We start from the raw sequence: 15,569 nt of genomic DNA, 5'->3' as shown, positions 1-15,569 counted from the left end.
TGTGTTACACAGACTCTGTGCCTTTACCATGTTTATATTGTCAAATCAAGCAAAACCACGTCTTTCAGAAATAGCACACCTTCAAAATCCTCCCGTCCCCCAAATGAGCGTAGCTAATACATACCAAACATTTACATTACGTCTGCAGGGGAAGATAAACATCCAGTAAGATTTCTGAATGATATTTGTGTTTTATTTAGCCCGCCCAGTAAGACCCAACTCAGAACATGAAGAGAATTTCTGATATACAATTTACATCTTGTGTCTCCAAGTATATTTTGTTTATCACTGGATAAACATCAAAGGGAGCTTTGTTAATATATTATTCTGTGTTGAATATTCTCAAGAAACAAAACACCTTGAGGCGGGTTAAAATATTCTCTGACTACAGTGCTAGAGCAAAGCTGATCCACCCTGATGTCCACGGATTCAAACAGTATTAAAACGTCAGCTATAGGTGTCGGCAAGTATATTTTTCTGTCAGGTTTCTATGGGTATCAAGAGCTACTTATTTGCTGCATTCCTTTATCCCTACAATGGGTGGTTTGTGCTCTCCAGCCTGGTGGTAAAGCCTTTTATTTTTGAAGATATTTGGAGATTAAAGGGCCCATATATGTCCAATTTCTGTGTTATTGTAGGACAGGTTTTTTACCTTGAAGAAAATTACAGCCTGAATGCTGTGCTCTCAGGTGGAGAAAACTTGCTCACGCTGTGTTTGTTGCTTTGTAGGAGTGAATTCAAGGTGAAACATGCACCGCTGACGAAATCAGTGACATTTACACGACGTTAAAGCTCTAACTGGTTTGATTTTACATTCTTATCTCCATTCTCCTAACAGGTGTGGTCTGGGGTTTGACAGTTTTTATAAAAAAAATGGTGTTAAGTCTCGGTCTGTTGGTGTTTTAAACCTTTTTGCAAAACTGTACCTTTTGTAATCGCCCGATCAGTGGGAAGCCTATTAACTTTCTCGCGCCCCTCCTTCCCGTAAAAAACCTGACTCCTGTTTAGACTCTAAGCCGTAATGATAGAGCGCTTAATTAGCCTGACACCCTTTGTACTTTTCATTTGATTGGGGTGGTTTCGCTAACAGCAGGCAAGGAATGTGAGATCACAATGCCAAAAAATGTGGCAGGCCTGACATCGTATTGAGAACGGGCAGGTTGCTGCCAAGGCTGTTTTTATTGACCAAAACCCATTCAGCAGCATTTGGCCAGACTTTACATTGTACAGAATGAGGTGATTGCGTTCCTGTCCTGATACGTGCATTTCAGTTCCTGCTATCAACAATATTGCCTTCATTCTGATTCTTGAAATGATGCTTCTTGAATGATGAAATGACATACTGACATTAGTTACAGATGTCTGTCTTAAAATGAAATAACCGCGCCAGCTGCGAGCTACACTCTCCCACCTTGCGTTACATTTTTAACGACACTCACTGACAAGACTTATAAAGGAGATTTATTGTTGCAAAAAAACACAACTTTCACCTTTGACCTTATTATTCCAGTTCATTTAAGCAGTCAGTCAATAAGAAGTTTTACAGTAGGCTCTCAGTAGCCTTCGCCCCCGCAGGCGGCTCTCTCTCACGGACCCCCTGCGGGCCTTCGTCAGCCCAACGCCGGCTGTGATGATGAGACGGAAACATTGCTACACAGGCCCACGCTGTGACAAACGTGTGAACTTAGCAGTGGGGTGTCATGTGTGTGTGTGTGTGTGTGTGTGTGTGTGTGTGTCAGGAAAACAGGGAGTAGAGGTTCATACTGAAGCTGTCAGAAACACTCTCATTAATGACCAATAAAGAGGGGCTGCTGATGCATGACTGCAGGGGCATTCTCTGAACACCTGGATGATTGTGGGGCTTTGATGCTGGCTCTGGAGGGCGGGTCCGACAGACCAGACACTGTGTTATTACTACTGTAATGGGACAGTGGAAGGACTCTTCTCTTATCACTCACACTCTGTCTTTTCCTTACAGCTCTCTCTTCATTCATTACAAAGATTTGTCCTCCCCCGTTTGACACATTCTTCCATTTTGCAGATCTCATTGACACAAAACATTGTAAATGATATTAACATGCCTGTAGCCCGATACCAAAGATTTAATTCCTTCCTTTCTTCCTGTCCCTCAGAGAGGTAGACGGTATGGTCAAAGCTACAGTAGAGTACAATACAGCGTATCCCAGCATTTTCTGTTAAGTGCAGCGATCCATCTTTCTGTCATTCTGTTATGATACTGTTACCCTGATACAAACCAACAGCTCCTGTGCTTCCTCGGTTTCTTAAAGAGGTAGATCAGTCTTCCAGTGTCCGGAGCTATCATGACACTGTACTGTACCTCTGTGGTTTATCATGTAGATTGAGTGACTAAAGCAATAACATACAACTAAAAGAGCATGATTATCCGAGTCAAGCACGCTGAACTTTTTTTTGCCATTGTTGGCTAATGTTTGCACATGCGATGAATGAATGATGATTTCTCGTTCACTCCCTCTGTGTAAGTTGTGTACTTACCGGTCATTTTTCCTCTTTGGTGCTTACAAATTATTCTGTAGTTTCAATGTAACCAGCTAACTAAATATTAGTGACCCCAACATGACTAGTATATACATCTGGATAACTATAGAGTCAAAAAAAAAAAAAAAGATCAAGAAGATGTTCGTGATTTTCTTCATGTAGGTTTTTTTGTTGACTAAGATACAGTTTGATACAGGAATCGGCAACTTTACATTTTTTATCAGCAACTGAATTAAAGGTCCAGTGTGTCATTTTTGTGTGTCAAGTTTCTATTGGCAGGAATTTATTACTGTATTTCCATTTGTATATAATCACCTGAAATGAGGAATTATTGTATTTTTGTTGTCTTAAAACATGCCTTTTATATCTACAGTGAGAGTGGGTCCTCTTACATGGAGTCTGCCATTTTTATACAGTAGCCCAGAACAGACAAACTCTGATCTAGATATGGCGTGGGAGAGTATTCATTTGGTTACAATCTGTAACTTCCCCGCTAGTTGCCACTAAATCTTATACACTGGACCTTAAAAACAAATTCTTTGTGAACACACTAACCTGGTTAGCAAACATGCAAACTAACCAGAAGAAACTACTAGTTAACTTAGTCTGACTACATCTTTTCCAGTTAGTGCTAAGGTGTTAGGCCTGATAACGTATTTCTCTCCGAGCCATCGTCTTTTTCATTATATCACAATGTTACATTGCACCCAAAATGTCTTTAGCTTCACCCACCGACTGACACAGTCAAGTCACAAAACACTATTATTACCTTTAATCCGAGCTATTTTTCTTTTGTATCATCTCTTTTGTATGTTCTTCCAGAGAGGCAGACCTGTTCCTGCTGGAGTCTCGCAGGCTGTGGGCGGCTGAGGAGGGCTGGCTGGAGTTTGACATCACTGCCACCAGCAACCTGTGGGTAATGAGCCCGGTTCACAACCTGGGCCTGCAGGTCAGCGTGGAGACCAGCAGCGGTAAGACATGAGATCATATATATGTTTGGATTTAACAGAGACTTTTACATTTTTACCTGTTAGTTTAAGTAGTTTAACTTCCTCTAAAACAAATATAACTGACCACAGGATGTAACTGAAGCAACTTTGATGGTTAATGTTGTAGTTTTTAAGTGCTGTGTCTTCTGGAACAGGGCAGAGCATTAGCTCCAAGGAGGCGGGGCTCGTGGGGCGCGACGGCGCGCTGGAGAAGCAGCCTTTCATGGTGGCGTTCTTCAAAGTCAGTGAAGTGCATATCCGTACCGCTCGCTCCACTGGCGGGAAACGTCATCGCCAGCAGAACCGCAACCGATCCACGCAACCACAGGAAGGATCCAGAGGCCTCGGCCCAGCAGGTCAGTCTGATGTCCACAACTCAAACGCTGAACCTCAAGTGACCTCATCAAACAATATATCCAGGAACACAATCAGACACAAAACTGACCTCCGCCTAACCCCACTACATCTATAACTGATGTGTGACCTGTTGAGATCAGTGGCTGAGTAGCATGTGTTTGAAGTATTCCTCCTTGAAACACTTGATAAATTGGACCTGACTTCATCCGGATCTCTCCCTAATCAGCCACCATCAGATGAAAATCCTAGCCCAGGGAACATATCCAAACTCTGTTTTTACTTTCTTTCTTTTTAGTGTCTGAATTCAGCACGGTGAAATATAACCTGAAACCTGCATCCTGAGTAGGGAAATATTGTGTTTTTCAGATCAATATATAAGATGTTTTATTTATGAAGGGAATTTCTGTGGCGCCTCTCCAAACAAGCTGAGTGGAGAGTCTGGCTAGAGATTTGAGCTAAAAAAGAGTGACGGCTAGAGTTTGAGATAAATGGGTAGTGAAGAGAAACAAGTTTAAGAATTTGGTGTCAGGCGGAAAGAAAAAGGAGAAGAGTTTAGAGGCTGACAACTTTTTTTTATGTATTGTGGCATCATTTCAGCCCACTATAAATAGCTATAATAATAATTCTCACCAGAGATTTTGGACAGCGCTGCAAAATGAAAGACACAAAATAGTGGCTTAGTGAATATTCAGTGATTTAGGACGTAGACCGAGAATCCGTCTTGACAGGTGACCTCATCCTCTGAGCCTCCTCATCAAGTCCTCCCCGCTTCTCTTCTTACTCAGCAGATGATGTAATGAGCAGGTATAAGCCTGATGTTATGGGCTCCACAAGCTTTTCAAATTAAATCAAACCCTAATCCACCCACCTTTCACCTGCTGCGTAATTCTGGCCAGACTTTATAGCGCTTAAAGCTAAGCTGCTCCTGTGAGGCTTCATTGTGTGACTAGCGCACCGCATAACGTTTTGCGCCCGGTGACCCCGCTGTTATAATATCGGTCTGATCCTCGGCTAATTTGACAGATGAAGCGTCGTGTTAATATTAAGCCTTTACAGCTCAAAGCTTTGATTCTGCTATCACAGAAGAGCCCTGTATGCAGCAGGACATAAAATGTCTCCAGCTGGCACCTCTATATATATTTAAGTACTGCAGACTTTTCTCACGTCCAATGTTTTTTTTTCTTCTTGCTTCTACAATATCTGCTCATGACAGCTTATGTCAAGATAATAGAAAGATTATGTGGCAAATAAAGTATGGTTTAAGTTTGGTTAGGTTTGAAAGATCGTGGTTATAGATCATAAAACATTGAACTTCACACCCTGCTATATAAAGAGAGTCCAATATGAACATATATATGGAGTTTATATAACTTAAACTTCTTGAAACAGTCCCAAAAAATGTCAAATGTGTATAATTCATGTCAGAGATCAGCCTACAACCTGCATGAACTTGATTACACAAACATAAAGACATGTAAATTTAAACGCAGTAATGTTCTACATGGCACATAGTATTGCTGTATTTAAATATCTCATAAGGCTTTGTATCTGCTGAGCTTCGGGTATCCAAAATTGTTTGGCCCAACAGCGGTCTATCCTCGGCACACCTGCATACTGGACTGGTGTCAGACTTGTGATAAATGACTTGCTAGAATCATCCCAAGTATACTTGCGCTGGTTCCAGGGGCTGAGACTGGTCCAAAGCTAGTCTGAACGCCACTAACTGAAGCTGATTCTCAGCTTAAAAACGGCTGAAGCCTGCAGAAAAAAATCTGACAAAATCCGGTCCAGAGTCAGCTAACCTTTGGTTCCCTAGTGCCAGGTTACAGCTTGTGACAGACAGCAGCAAACGTCCCGACTTGGCTTGCTACCTGGGAAGCGATTTACCTCCGCTTTGCTCCTTCTGCTGCCCCGTTTAATGGCTCCACCATCTGCATGGTATACAGAAGTATTTGTGGGACAAGTTGGGTTTGTTCTCACTACTGCGCTGAAAAACCCTCGCTGAGATTCGTTGGCTGTGTTTCCTGTTTGTTCAGTTCATCTCCTTCACTCTCTCAGTAGGTTACAGCGTGCTGCTGTTAACACAAGAGGTTGTCAGTTAAAAAAATCCTGCAGGGCTTTTCCTCAGTAATTGCATTAGATGAAAGCCGTGGCTGACATAACAGAGAACAAAGACTTATCATTTGTTATGCTACAGGAGAGTTGGAGTGTACCACATGTCTAGTTTTGGCTCCAGACCTGTACACTCTTCTGCCCAGCTGTCTTTGGCTTGTCCTAAGATGTCTTGAAGACGCTGTGATACTGGGGGGCTAAGGTGCACACCATGTGCTCACAGTGTGGGTCAGCATTTCTGTAAGCGATGTCATCCCTGCTCTCTTTCAGTATATGAAGGAATGTTTTTGTCAAATGTGAAATAAGTAAAGAAATAGTTAAATGCTCGCTTTAAAGTGGATTGTTAACAAGGTAGATTGGCTGTAGTCTGTGTCAGGAGGAAAAAGAAAACTTTCCCTGAGGTGAATCTGCTCAAAAATCTGCTCTAACAAGGACAATCTGTTAAATATGCGTCCTGGTGGATTGGACTTTACATAACCCAAAACATCAAGACCTCTCCGCCTCGCCACTCGGGACGACGGGGAGTGTAAATATTTAGATCCTACACAGGAAGCGTGGAGGCCCCCCTCGCGACAGCCGAGTGTCCGCGGCCAGCAGAGGACTGCTGGGATTGGACGGGATGGGAGGATCCGTGTGGAATTCAGGAGGGCATATGGTTTCAATACCGCATCACTCACTCTAGAGACAGGGAGGAGGACAGGATGGATGGGGAGAGCATCCGTCTTGTGGAGCGCTCATGGGGAGAAACTAAATGCGAACGTTGTCCCCCCAGTTTCTGTCTGGCACGGAGCTACAGTACATCAGTTCAGGCCACCACAGCTCAAGCTAAAAGGAGTATTTCACCGATAATTCACCCTGATACTTTTTTTTCTTTCTGAAAAAAAAACATGAGATCTAAGGCCGGAAGGCAGCAATGTGTTTGTTTTTAATTGCTCTAGCTTCCACATAGAGGCTTTTTTAAAAAACCTTCAGCATGAGTTACTTTGCTCCGTGTGTTTTCTAAAAATAGTTTCCATCCTCTCCCCAAAATTACACACTCCTGACCTGTGTGGTTAACCACTGATTTGGCTGCTTTTCGATCGGTTTGATACCATTTTGTCCTCAGTTGAAGCAGAGCTGACACTCCGTTTGTTTCTATTTTTGTCAGTTTTCATTTAGATTTCATAAATTTGGTTGTCCTGCTTTGCTTTGTCATAAATAACTAAAATATCTTCTTCAGTCTGCTAAGCATATAAAACAACCTTTTAACTATGAAACTTTTTTTTCCCCTACTGTATTCCCTGTGAGGCCTTGGCCCTTGTTATTTTCTCATTTTCAAATTTTCAGAGAGCTGGATTTAAAACGACATGTGATATTAAATGTTTTCCAGATGACCAAAAAGGAGAAATTCAGCCAAATAAATTTCTGCAGTATTAGTATTGTAGATAATAGTTTGATTATATGAGTAATAAATCACATTTCCCGATCACACGCACAAAGGCAAGCCATTCACAGACCAAGCAGGATAATGTCTTGTTTTTTTATTTATTGGACAAATTGGCCTTTTTAGTCTACATTTATTCTTAAAATTGGAGTTATGAGTTGGATGCACGAATATTTTCATAATGCTTCCGCCCCCTCTGGGTGTGCCTTAATGTGCGCGCAGTGGAAAATGTTGCTGTGTACCTTGCCAAAAGAACAATGCAACACCTTTAAACGTAATTTGGGGTTTTGTGGGAAAAGAAGGCCGGGGAGGTAATGGGAGTTGGGTTGGGCTTTGGCTGTGGGGGAAGTTAACAACCATCCGGGGAAGGAATATCACGTCCCGGCACAGCACAGGCGGCCTGTAATTAGGCCTAGCCAGTCATTAGCTGCACAGCTAAAAGACTGACCACGTTAACAGTATCGCTTAAAGAATTATAATAACATGGCGCTCGGCCAGCAGTGTTTTTTCATCTGTCTCTCCTCTCCTCCCTCCTCCTCATTCGCCTCGCCCCCTCCCCACCTCGACCTCCTTTTGTTTACCGTTGGAGTAATTAGACGTGGTGGAGCTCCCTCGCAGGGTTTAATAACCTCTGTGATGAAAGACAGGAAGAAAGATAAACTTCAGTAGTGGTGGTTGGCGGGAGGGAATGGAGAGGAGAAACACGTCAGGGACAACAGTGACATTCTTCTTTCATGTCTTCATGGCCATCGGGACTCTCTCCTTCCTTCTTCCAGGTTTTTTCCTAGATCCAGATTTTATTTTAAACATCGGACCTCTATAACCCGAGTTCTGTGTCACCACCACCTCTATGGGAGTTCATGTAATTGCTACTGTAAAAGCTGCAATCTATTCCTGCTCTTGATTCGAGAAATGACTGCAGCAAACTATAGAATTACAGTGAAGCGGTTTGAGAGATTGTGGCCGGCTAGGTTTGAAATGACTTTTTAATGTCACACACACATATACATACACACACACACACTTCCTACACCAAACACCCTGCTATAACGTCTGAACTGGCACCATTTAATTCTTGTATTTTTAGAGCAACATGTGATAAATATAATTTATAGCCTTTTCCTTCCGACAGGTGTTGGTGAAAGTGTTTCAGAGGACTTAATGAATAGCAGGTAGTGTAGCGAAGGGTTAATATCAGCCCAGGACTCACTCAGCATTCAGTAAGAAGCAGTGTTTCTCCTGCTATTCAATAGACAGGGTGGGGAACCGGCAAGCCGCTGCCCCACCTCAATGAATTCAATGTGAATTGGTTTTACTGGAGAGTTTTAATGTCACACGGTCAAATAGATGCTTGTCTACTCTACAGAGAAACATTTCCAGGTTAAACACTGTTAGGTAAACTGCTGTAATATGGCAGTGCAGCTCAGTGCCCCCGGCTTCATTCACATTACCACGTCAATAAAGGAAATCCTGCTTCCATTTGATATTCACGTCTGTCCATTAAGCACACAGCTATGGCTATAGCAGCTGGTTAGCTTGGCTTAAAACCACAACACTTAAGTTTTTGTGCAGATTAAATTTAATACAGATTAAACAAGATTAGTAAAAATTAGTGAGATTTAGAGGTGCTGCTGGCTTGATTTTGTTACCTCCTGATTGTTTCCCTTGGTCTTTATGCTAAGCCACGCTGACCACCTGCAGCCTCATATTCAGCGTACAGACATAAGAGTGGTACCATACAGGCATATTTCTCAAAATGCTATGCAAATCTACTATAATATACAACTAAAGCCTATGGAAATGCTTACAAATACACTGAAGTGTAGCAATCACAGGCGATCAATTAGTATAGTAGTGAGTAATAGTATACAAATGAGTGTAATAAGTATAATATGTAGAGTAAGTTCTCCTCCCCACCTCTGCTCTCTGTCAAGGAAAGGAAAAAGAAATGAATAGAAGCCTCATGGGAGCCGGAGCTCAGCGGTAGCTGTGTGGCATTAAATTTTTACAGGCAGGAAGGGGAGATGTGGTTTATGGGTACCACAAATCTGGGCCTTTACACTCAATGAAAGCCCACAGTAAATATCAGCTTTATTCCTCTTAAAGAGCCCCACAGACTGTAAATGCTGATGGCTTTGAAGGCCAAGAGATGTGTGTGTGTGTGTGTGTGTGTGTTTGAGAAAGAGGGAGGAGGGAATATGTTGCTAAATATTATACGCCGTGCTGCATAGTGAGATATTCCCAATTCATTCAACATGAGTTTTATGATTTTGACAACTACATGAACGATATCATCTGATAACGTGACAATATGTTTATGTTATCCATATGGGTTTACTTAAAAGTACCGGAGAGCTTCATTTTAGTTCTTGACGTTTTTGAAAGATAATGAAGACGCAGGCAGCTTTTCGACTCCTGCAGCCGTAGACGCCTCGTGAGGGACGATATTAACGGCTACTGGTGCAGAAGTCTGAAGGCGGCTTCATTCACCTCCAGCCTGGGCTGTGATTTGACCCGAAGCTGAATGTCACGCACCATAAACTAGACCTGTATGGAAGAGCAGGGGGTCTCTGCGAGCGTGCGTGTGTGTGAGTGTGTGTGTGTGTGTGTGTATAATATGGGTGTGTGCACTTTCAGCCAGCATTTGGAAGCATTGAGTACAGTGTGTTACTTACAGTGACATGCTGACTGGCATCCGAATACAACGATTATATTTTCCTATACGGCCTCTTAAATCTCTACGCATTAACTGTGTGAGAGCTCTGCCCTTCTATAATATTGTAATGTGTCAGTTCCTCTTTCTATAAACATCACCTCAAGTTCATATCAGGTCAGCCAAGTCACATAGCCAATCAGCCTAGTTCTTTCAATAGCACTTTTCCTCCGTCCTTGGATGTTTCCTGTATATAAACACTGTACACACTGTAAACGTGCCTTACAATGCAAGAAAAAAAATGGATTTACTGTTATAATTATAGGGGGGAAAAAATCCTGCAGCAGCTGGTCTAGGACCAGCCTGTTTTCTCATTTGTGAAGGTCTCCATACAGCAAATCTGTTAAATGGCGGGTCAGCCAGTCCACAGGAAGGCAGGACGAGCACATGTGACCCTGTGTCCATGTGTATCATCTGCACACACACATGCATGGAGCCAAACATGCGTGCCTCAATCCACAGAGTACATGTGCACCTATAAGCACACACACACACACACATATATATATATAAACAGTGTATTTCCACATTAGTAGACACCCAGTGAACTGGCCTTCCTATTGGAAAGGAAGGAGCCCTAAACTGGGGAAACACCTGATTGTATTTGATGGTTACGGATGACCATGTTGATCCCACCCCGCAACCGCCTGACATGACCAGTCTCACCTTTCATTTCCTGTCTCTGGCAGAATCACCCTATCCAGTCAGATCACATATTCATGTTCTGCTGCAATAAAGAGAAACTTTTCATTGTTGCTGTTGTTCAGGGACGATTGAGATCCTCATCGTTCTGATTTGTTTGACATCTGAAAGGAAAATTTGAAACATTTGTTATACAGATGATCGTAAATCACATTAACCTTTCCAAACATGATTGTTTTAAGAGATAAATCTTAAGCATTTGGCATTATATCAAGTTATCAGTAATCCCTATGAGTCTGTTTAACCCACTGTAGACATTTCTTATATTTTAGATACTGTTTGGTAGATGCTCTTACACAAAATATCTTCTTGGAGCAGCACATGTGGACTGTGCGACTGCAGCCCAAACCCATGCAGTGTTAGCGCCACGCTCTACTTAGCCCCCTCTCTTTTCTCACTCTGTCTGAGAGTGCTCTCTGTCATTTTTCTCCATCGCTCTCTCCTCATTTACGTCAAGCTGAGATGAAATCTAAGTGACAAATCCAACTTGCTCCGCCTGCCTCCCTCCCTCCATCTGTCCTCCTCTTTCTCACATTTGAGAAGAGTCCAGCTAAAACACACTCAGGTCTGGGCAAGTGCGGTCAGTGCTCAGTCTGCTCAAAATGAAATTTGATTTGATGATGAAATCTTAATGCAACTGGCGCTGGTGAATTGAAATTACAACTCTCTGGTTTAACGAGTGGCTAAGTGGAATTGGCTGTTAAACAGATAAACATCAGGTCATTTGTGTGTAAGTGTGTATTTGTTTATGTACTGTAAGTGCCAGTGGTAAAAAAAAGAAGATAGATGTAGAGATGTAAGGACATCAATGACCCTTACATAATTGTTTACATATACTGTGTGTGTGTGTGTGTGTGTGTGTGTGTGTGTGTGTGTGTGTGTGTGTCCAACTCAAGCTGACTAACCACGGCTGCTGTTGGCGAGTTAGCGAGGTGAATGGCTGGGTGGTGGCTGTGACTGAGTGACAAATCCCTGTCTGGAGTCTGACTCACTTTCTCTTTTACTATGACATACACATACATACACACACACACACACACACACACACACACACACCATTTTTCCTGGTAAAAAAAAATACAAACATCACTGATCTGCACATATTGACATAAATCTATACATCTATTTGCCCATCTACACATCATACGGCAGTATTTTCTTGTAAATGTTGCAGACAGCCGTAAAATGCTGCACATTTCCGTAGGAAGACAGATCCTCTATTTACTGCAGATGAGAGGCAAGTAACCATGTTTGCATGGCTTGACAGGATAAGTGGCTTCACCAAACAGGCTGACGATGCGATGAGCAAATCTGAAAAAGTAGTAAACGACAGTTTTGGATGTGAGAGCCGGTTGCATATAGACTCAAAGCTGTAAATAGTGTTTTTTTTTTTTCTTGCAATGTGTGAAGTTATTGTAGCCAAAATATTTTAAGCACTAACTCTACTTGGCTAAACATGGAATCAGAAAACCAGTATCGTATCCTTAATGACATGTGACACACGAAAAAAGGCAACCGCTTGAAGGTCTTCTGCCAAAACAGTTGGTTAACAGTTTTATAATTAACTTTGCAGTGTGAGAATGTGCAGACCAACAGTTAAAGTCACTCAAGGCTGAAGTTTAGCTTGAGGCATTGTGAGGCCACCAAGAAGCTGAGTTTAGTTTGCTTATGTGTTAGGGTGGCTGCTACAGGGGGGGTTGACTCTAAGCAGTGCCATGGCTTACATTTTCCCCTCTCATTGTCTTTCTCTGGGAAAAAAATCGCAACAATAAAATCAATGAGGCAAGACAGAGAAAGTGTGTGTGCGAGAGCCCTCGATACGTCAGTGGAAAATCAGTGTCACCGCCTTGACTTCAGCGTGGCGACCGATGCCAGCAATGACCTCCTCGACTGTGAAAACCAAACCTATACCTGGGACTGTCTGCAGCCGTCCGCCCCGCTGCTGCCTGACTGGAACAGAGATAATTAAGTACAAACTGCAGGGCAGGAGAGTCTATAAACACGGTTGTCACTGTGTCACCACTTGCGCTTACGCCAAGCAATATTTGGATGCTGATGAATTCAATTAGCCATGCGTTCAGACGCATTAGACGGCGGACGAATGTGAAGCACGTACAGTGCAGTGACCGCTGTCATGAGCATTTGTGCCCGTGCTCCAGTCTACGCCCTCACATGTGTCTCCACCCAGCGCATTACATGAGGCGGATTGTGTTATTCTTCTGCTCTCAGATTCTGAACAAAATGCGTCACTTTCATGGGGTTTAATTGGGATATTTAAAAAAAAAAAATCATTTACCCATGGATGGATTTTTGCTGAATGTATGTTTTACCGTGGCTGTCTGTTTGTCTGTTGCAGATTACAACAGCAGCGATCAGAAGACGGCGTGCAGAAGACATGAGCTCTACGTCAGCTTCAGAGAACTGGGATGGCAGGTAGTGAACATTTTCTTATTCAATACCTCCAACCAAGTCCTAATACACATGTGGAGGACAGGTGAGGTAGTAATGAAGCCTCACAGTCTGTTACCATGCTGTATGAAGTAAAACTTTAGAGGCTAACACAAATAAAACTGATTTTTAAAGATTCATTTGGTTCACTGAGGATCCATCTAGCAGGTACAAAAATAGTTTGCAGAATTAACACAATTGCACGTCTTCAGTTTTTTCAATCAGTTCTCCTCAGTGTAACTTCTTCTGAGATAGGTGTCTTAATGGTTGCTATTCACTTCCTTATATTAAAGGTGCCCAGTGAAGTTTTCATGTAAACAATTCATCATCATCATGTGATCAGATCCTTGAGGTCTAACAAACATGTCAAGTATATTTTCTTCCTCATAAAACTTTTTTGGAGAGCTGATAATTGTCCATTGTTTGCCTCCATGTTTACTAGCTGGTAGTCTTTTTCTTTTCCTGCCTTTGCGTGCGCGTTGCAGCAGATCCTGGCGTGTTACCGCCACGTGTTGATTAGTAAAATAGTGTGACATCATCGCTAGGGCGCACATGTGCGTCCCCATGCATGTACACAAGATTGAAAAAAAAAAACAAAAAAAAAAAAAACAGGGACCCACTCATAGAAAAACAGCTCCATTGTGCTACTAGAGGTTTAAAAGTCCCCCGGGAACCTTTAAATCTGAAGTGCATTGCTTAAACAAGGCTAGCTAAATGACTATTGCACGCTAAGGTAAAGCTGAAACATCTGTGCCTTTTCCACCCATGTGGAGAAAGTAAAAAAAATTAAATAAAATCAAAAATCCATCCAGATCCTGTTTGGACTTTCTGTACCTTCAGGTATAAAAAAATGTGGTGGACTAAAGATTGGTGTCACTGACGAGTTCAGTGCATCGTATCCATTATAACACCACTGACTGTCAGGCTGATATGACAGGGAGGCTCAGTCTGTGTGTGTGTGTGTGTGTGTGTGTGTGTGTGTGTGTGTGTGTGTGTGTGTGTGTGAGGAAGCTACAAAAGGGCAAAATTAGGGACATCCTTCCAAACAAGCTGTGAGCTGTTAACACAGCACTGACATCTAGAGGGAGACTGCCAGCACTCACTCTGCCTTACACACATGCACGCATGCACAAAAACACACACGCACACACGCACACACACACACACACACACACACACAGGAAGGCAGCTGGAAGGACACAAGTGAGAAGAGAAAGACAGAGGGAGATTATTGACACAGACAGGAAGGTACGCTAGATAAAAAACACCAAAACAAGTTAGAAAGAGGTAAAACATGCAGAGAATCTGTCAGAGAGAGAGAAACAGTGCGACGCAGAGAGGAAGGAAGGAAGGAGGAGAGAAGTATTGCTTCCCTGAGCGATTCCACAGACTGCAGTGTTTGAGTCTGGATTTGTCCTCAGAGACGAGGTTAACACTGAATTTACCAACAGGAGTCAGGTGGGCTGCAACCAGATCTGACCGTTCTGTTGTTCCAAAACGAAGTCATACATTCTGATGGATATTAATATATTCATATGTTTTATTTACTCTGTTTCTATCTGCTCTGACTGTGCTGCTTCTTTATGTTTACTCTCATGTGTTTCTCAAGGATTGGATCATTGCTCCTGAAGGCTATGCAGCCAACTACTGTGACGGAGAGTGCTCCTTCCCCCTTAACGCCCACATGAACGCCACCAACCACGCCATCGTACAGACACTGGTAAGACCAACGCAGAACACCGCGAACTTGGTGTAGAAGTCGTTTTGTGATAGTGCTCATACAGTTCCTCTAAAAGTTAAAATTTGAAGCCACACGGCAATGATGAACATATAGCCAATGAAAAAATATTGCTGCAATGTTCCTTAATCCTTCAAAGGCTTTAAAGATACACTGTTTTCTAGTTATTCCATCCATCCGCTTGATCCTCACTAGGGTTCGTCCAGTTATTGTGAAACATAATTAACTTAAAGAGGCACTCCTCTGATTTTACGCATGAAGATAAGTTCTCGATATGAAGAGTATGACTAATCACCTGAAAAAAGTTCCTTTATTGCTGTGTAAGTCCAAAAAGAAAATAACCCTGATGATGTCAAAGTGATGTCATCTTTAACAGAAGACCTGTGTTATGAACTTAGACCGTGGAGTTTGAAAGACACAAACATTTAGCAGGCCGAGAGTCTAGGAAAAGACTGCATTATGGGAAGTGTAGTGTTTTTGGCTTGACTTGTACTCAGGATGAAAAGTCAGGATATCTGCTTATAAGTTCTGCAACTTAATAAAAGCGTTATGCTTATCTTGGTTTTTAGT

The 15,569-nt window shown here is 42.4% G+C and overlaps 1 protein-coding gene across 1 annotated transcript in view; it reads left to right on the top strand.

The window, feature by feature from the left end:
• Positions 1 to 15,569, top strand: part of bmp6 (bone morphogenetic protein 6) — a 46,952-nt gene that overhangs the window by 28,356 nt on the left and 3,027 nt on the right. Inside the window, exons 3-6 of the mRNA XM_010741625.3 lie at positions 3,340 to 3,488; positions 3,662 to 3,862; positions 13,170 to 13,246; positions 14,871 to 14,981. Coding sequence (XP_010739927.1) covers positions 3,340 to 3,488; positions 3,662 to 3,862; positions 13,170 to 13,246; positions 14,871 to 14,981 — 538 coding nt within the window. The remainder of the gene's footprint in view (positions 1 to 3,339; positions 3,489 to 3,661; positions 3,863 to 13,169; positions 13,247 to 14,870; positions 14,982 to 15,569) is intronic.

The sequence above is a fragment of the Larimichthys crocea genome, chromosome XXIII (assembly GCF_000972845.2).
Source record: "Larimichthys crocea isolate SSNF chromosome XXIII, L_crocea_2.0, whole genome shotgun sequence".
NCBI classification, from domain to species: Eukaryota; Metazoa; Chordata; class Actinopteri; family Sciaenidae; genus Larimichthys; species Larimichthys crocea.
Note: the sequence above shows the minus strand (reverse complement) of the source record. Positions and strands in the feature narration are given on the sequence as shown.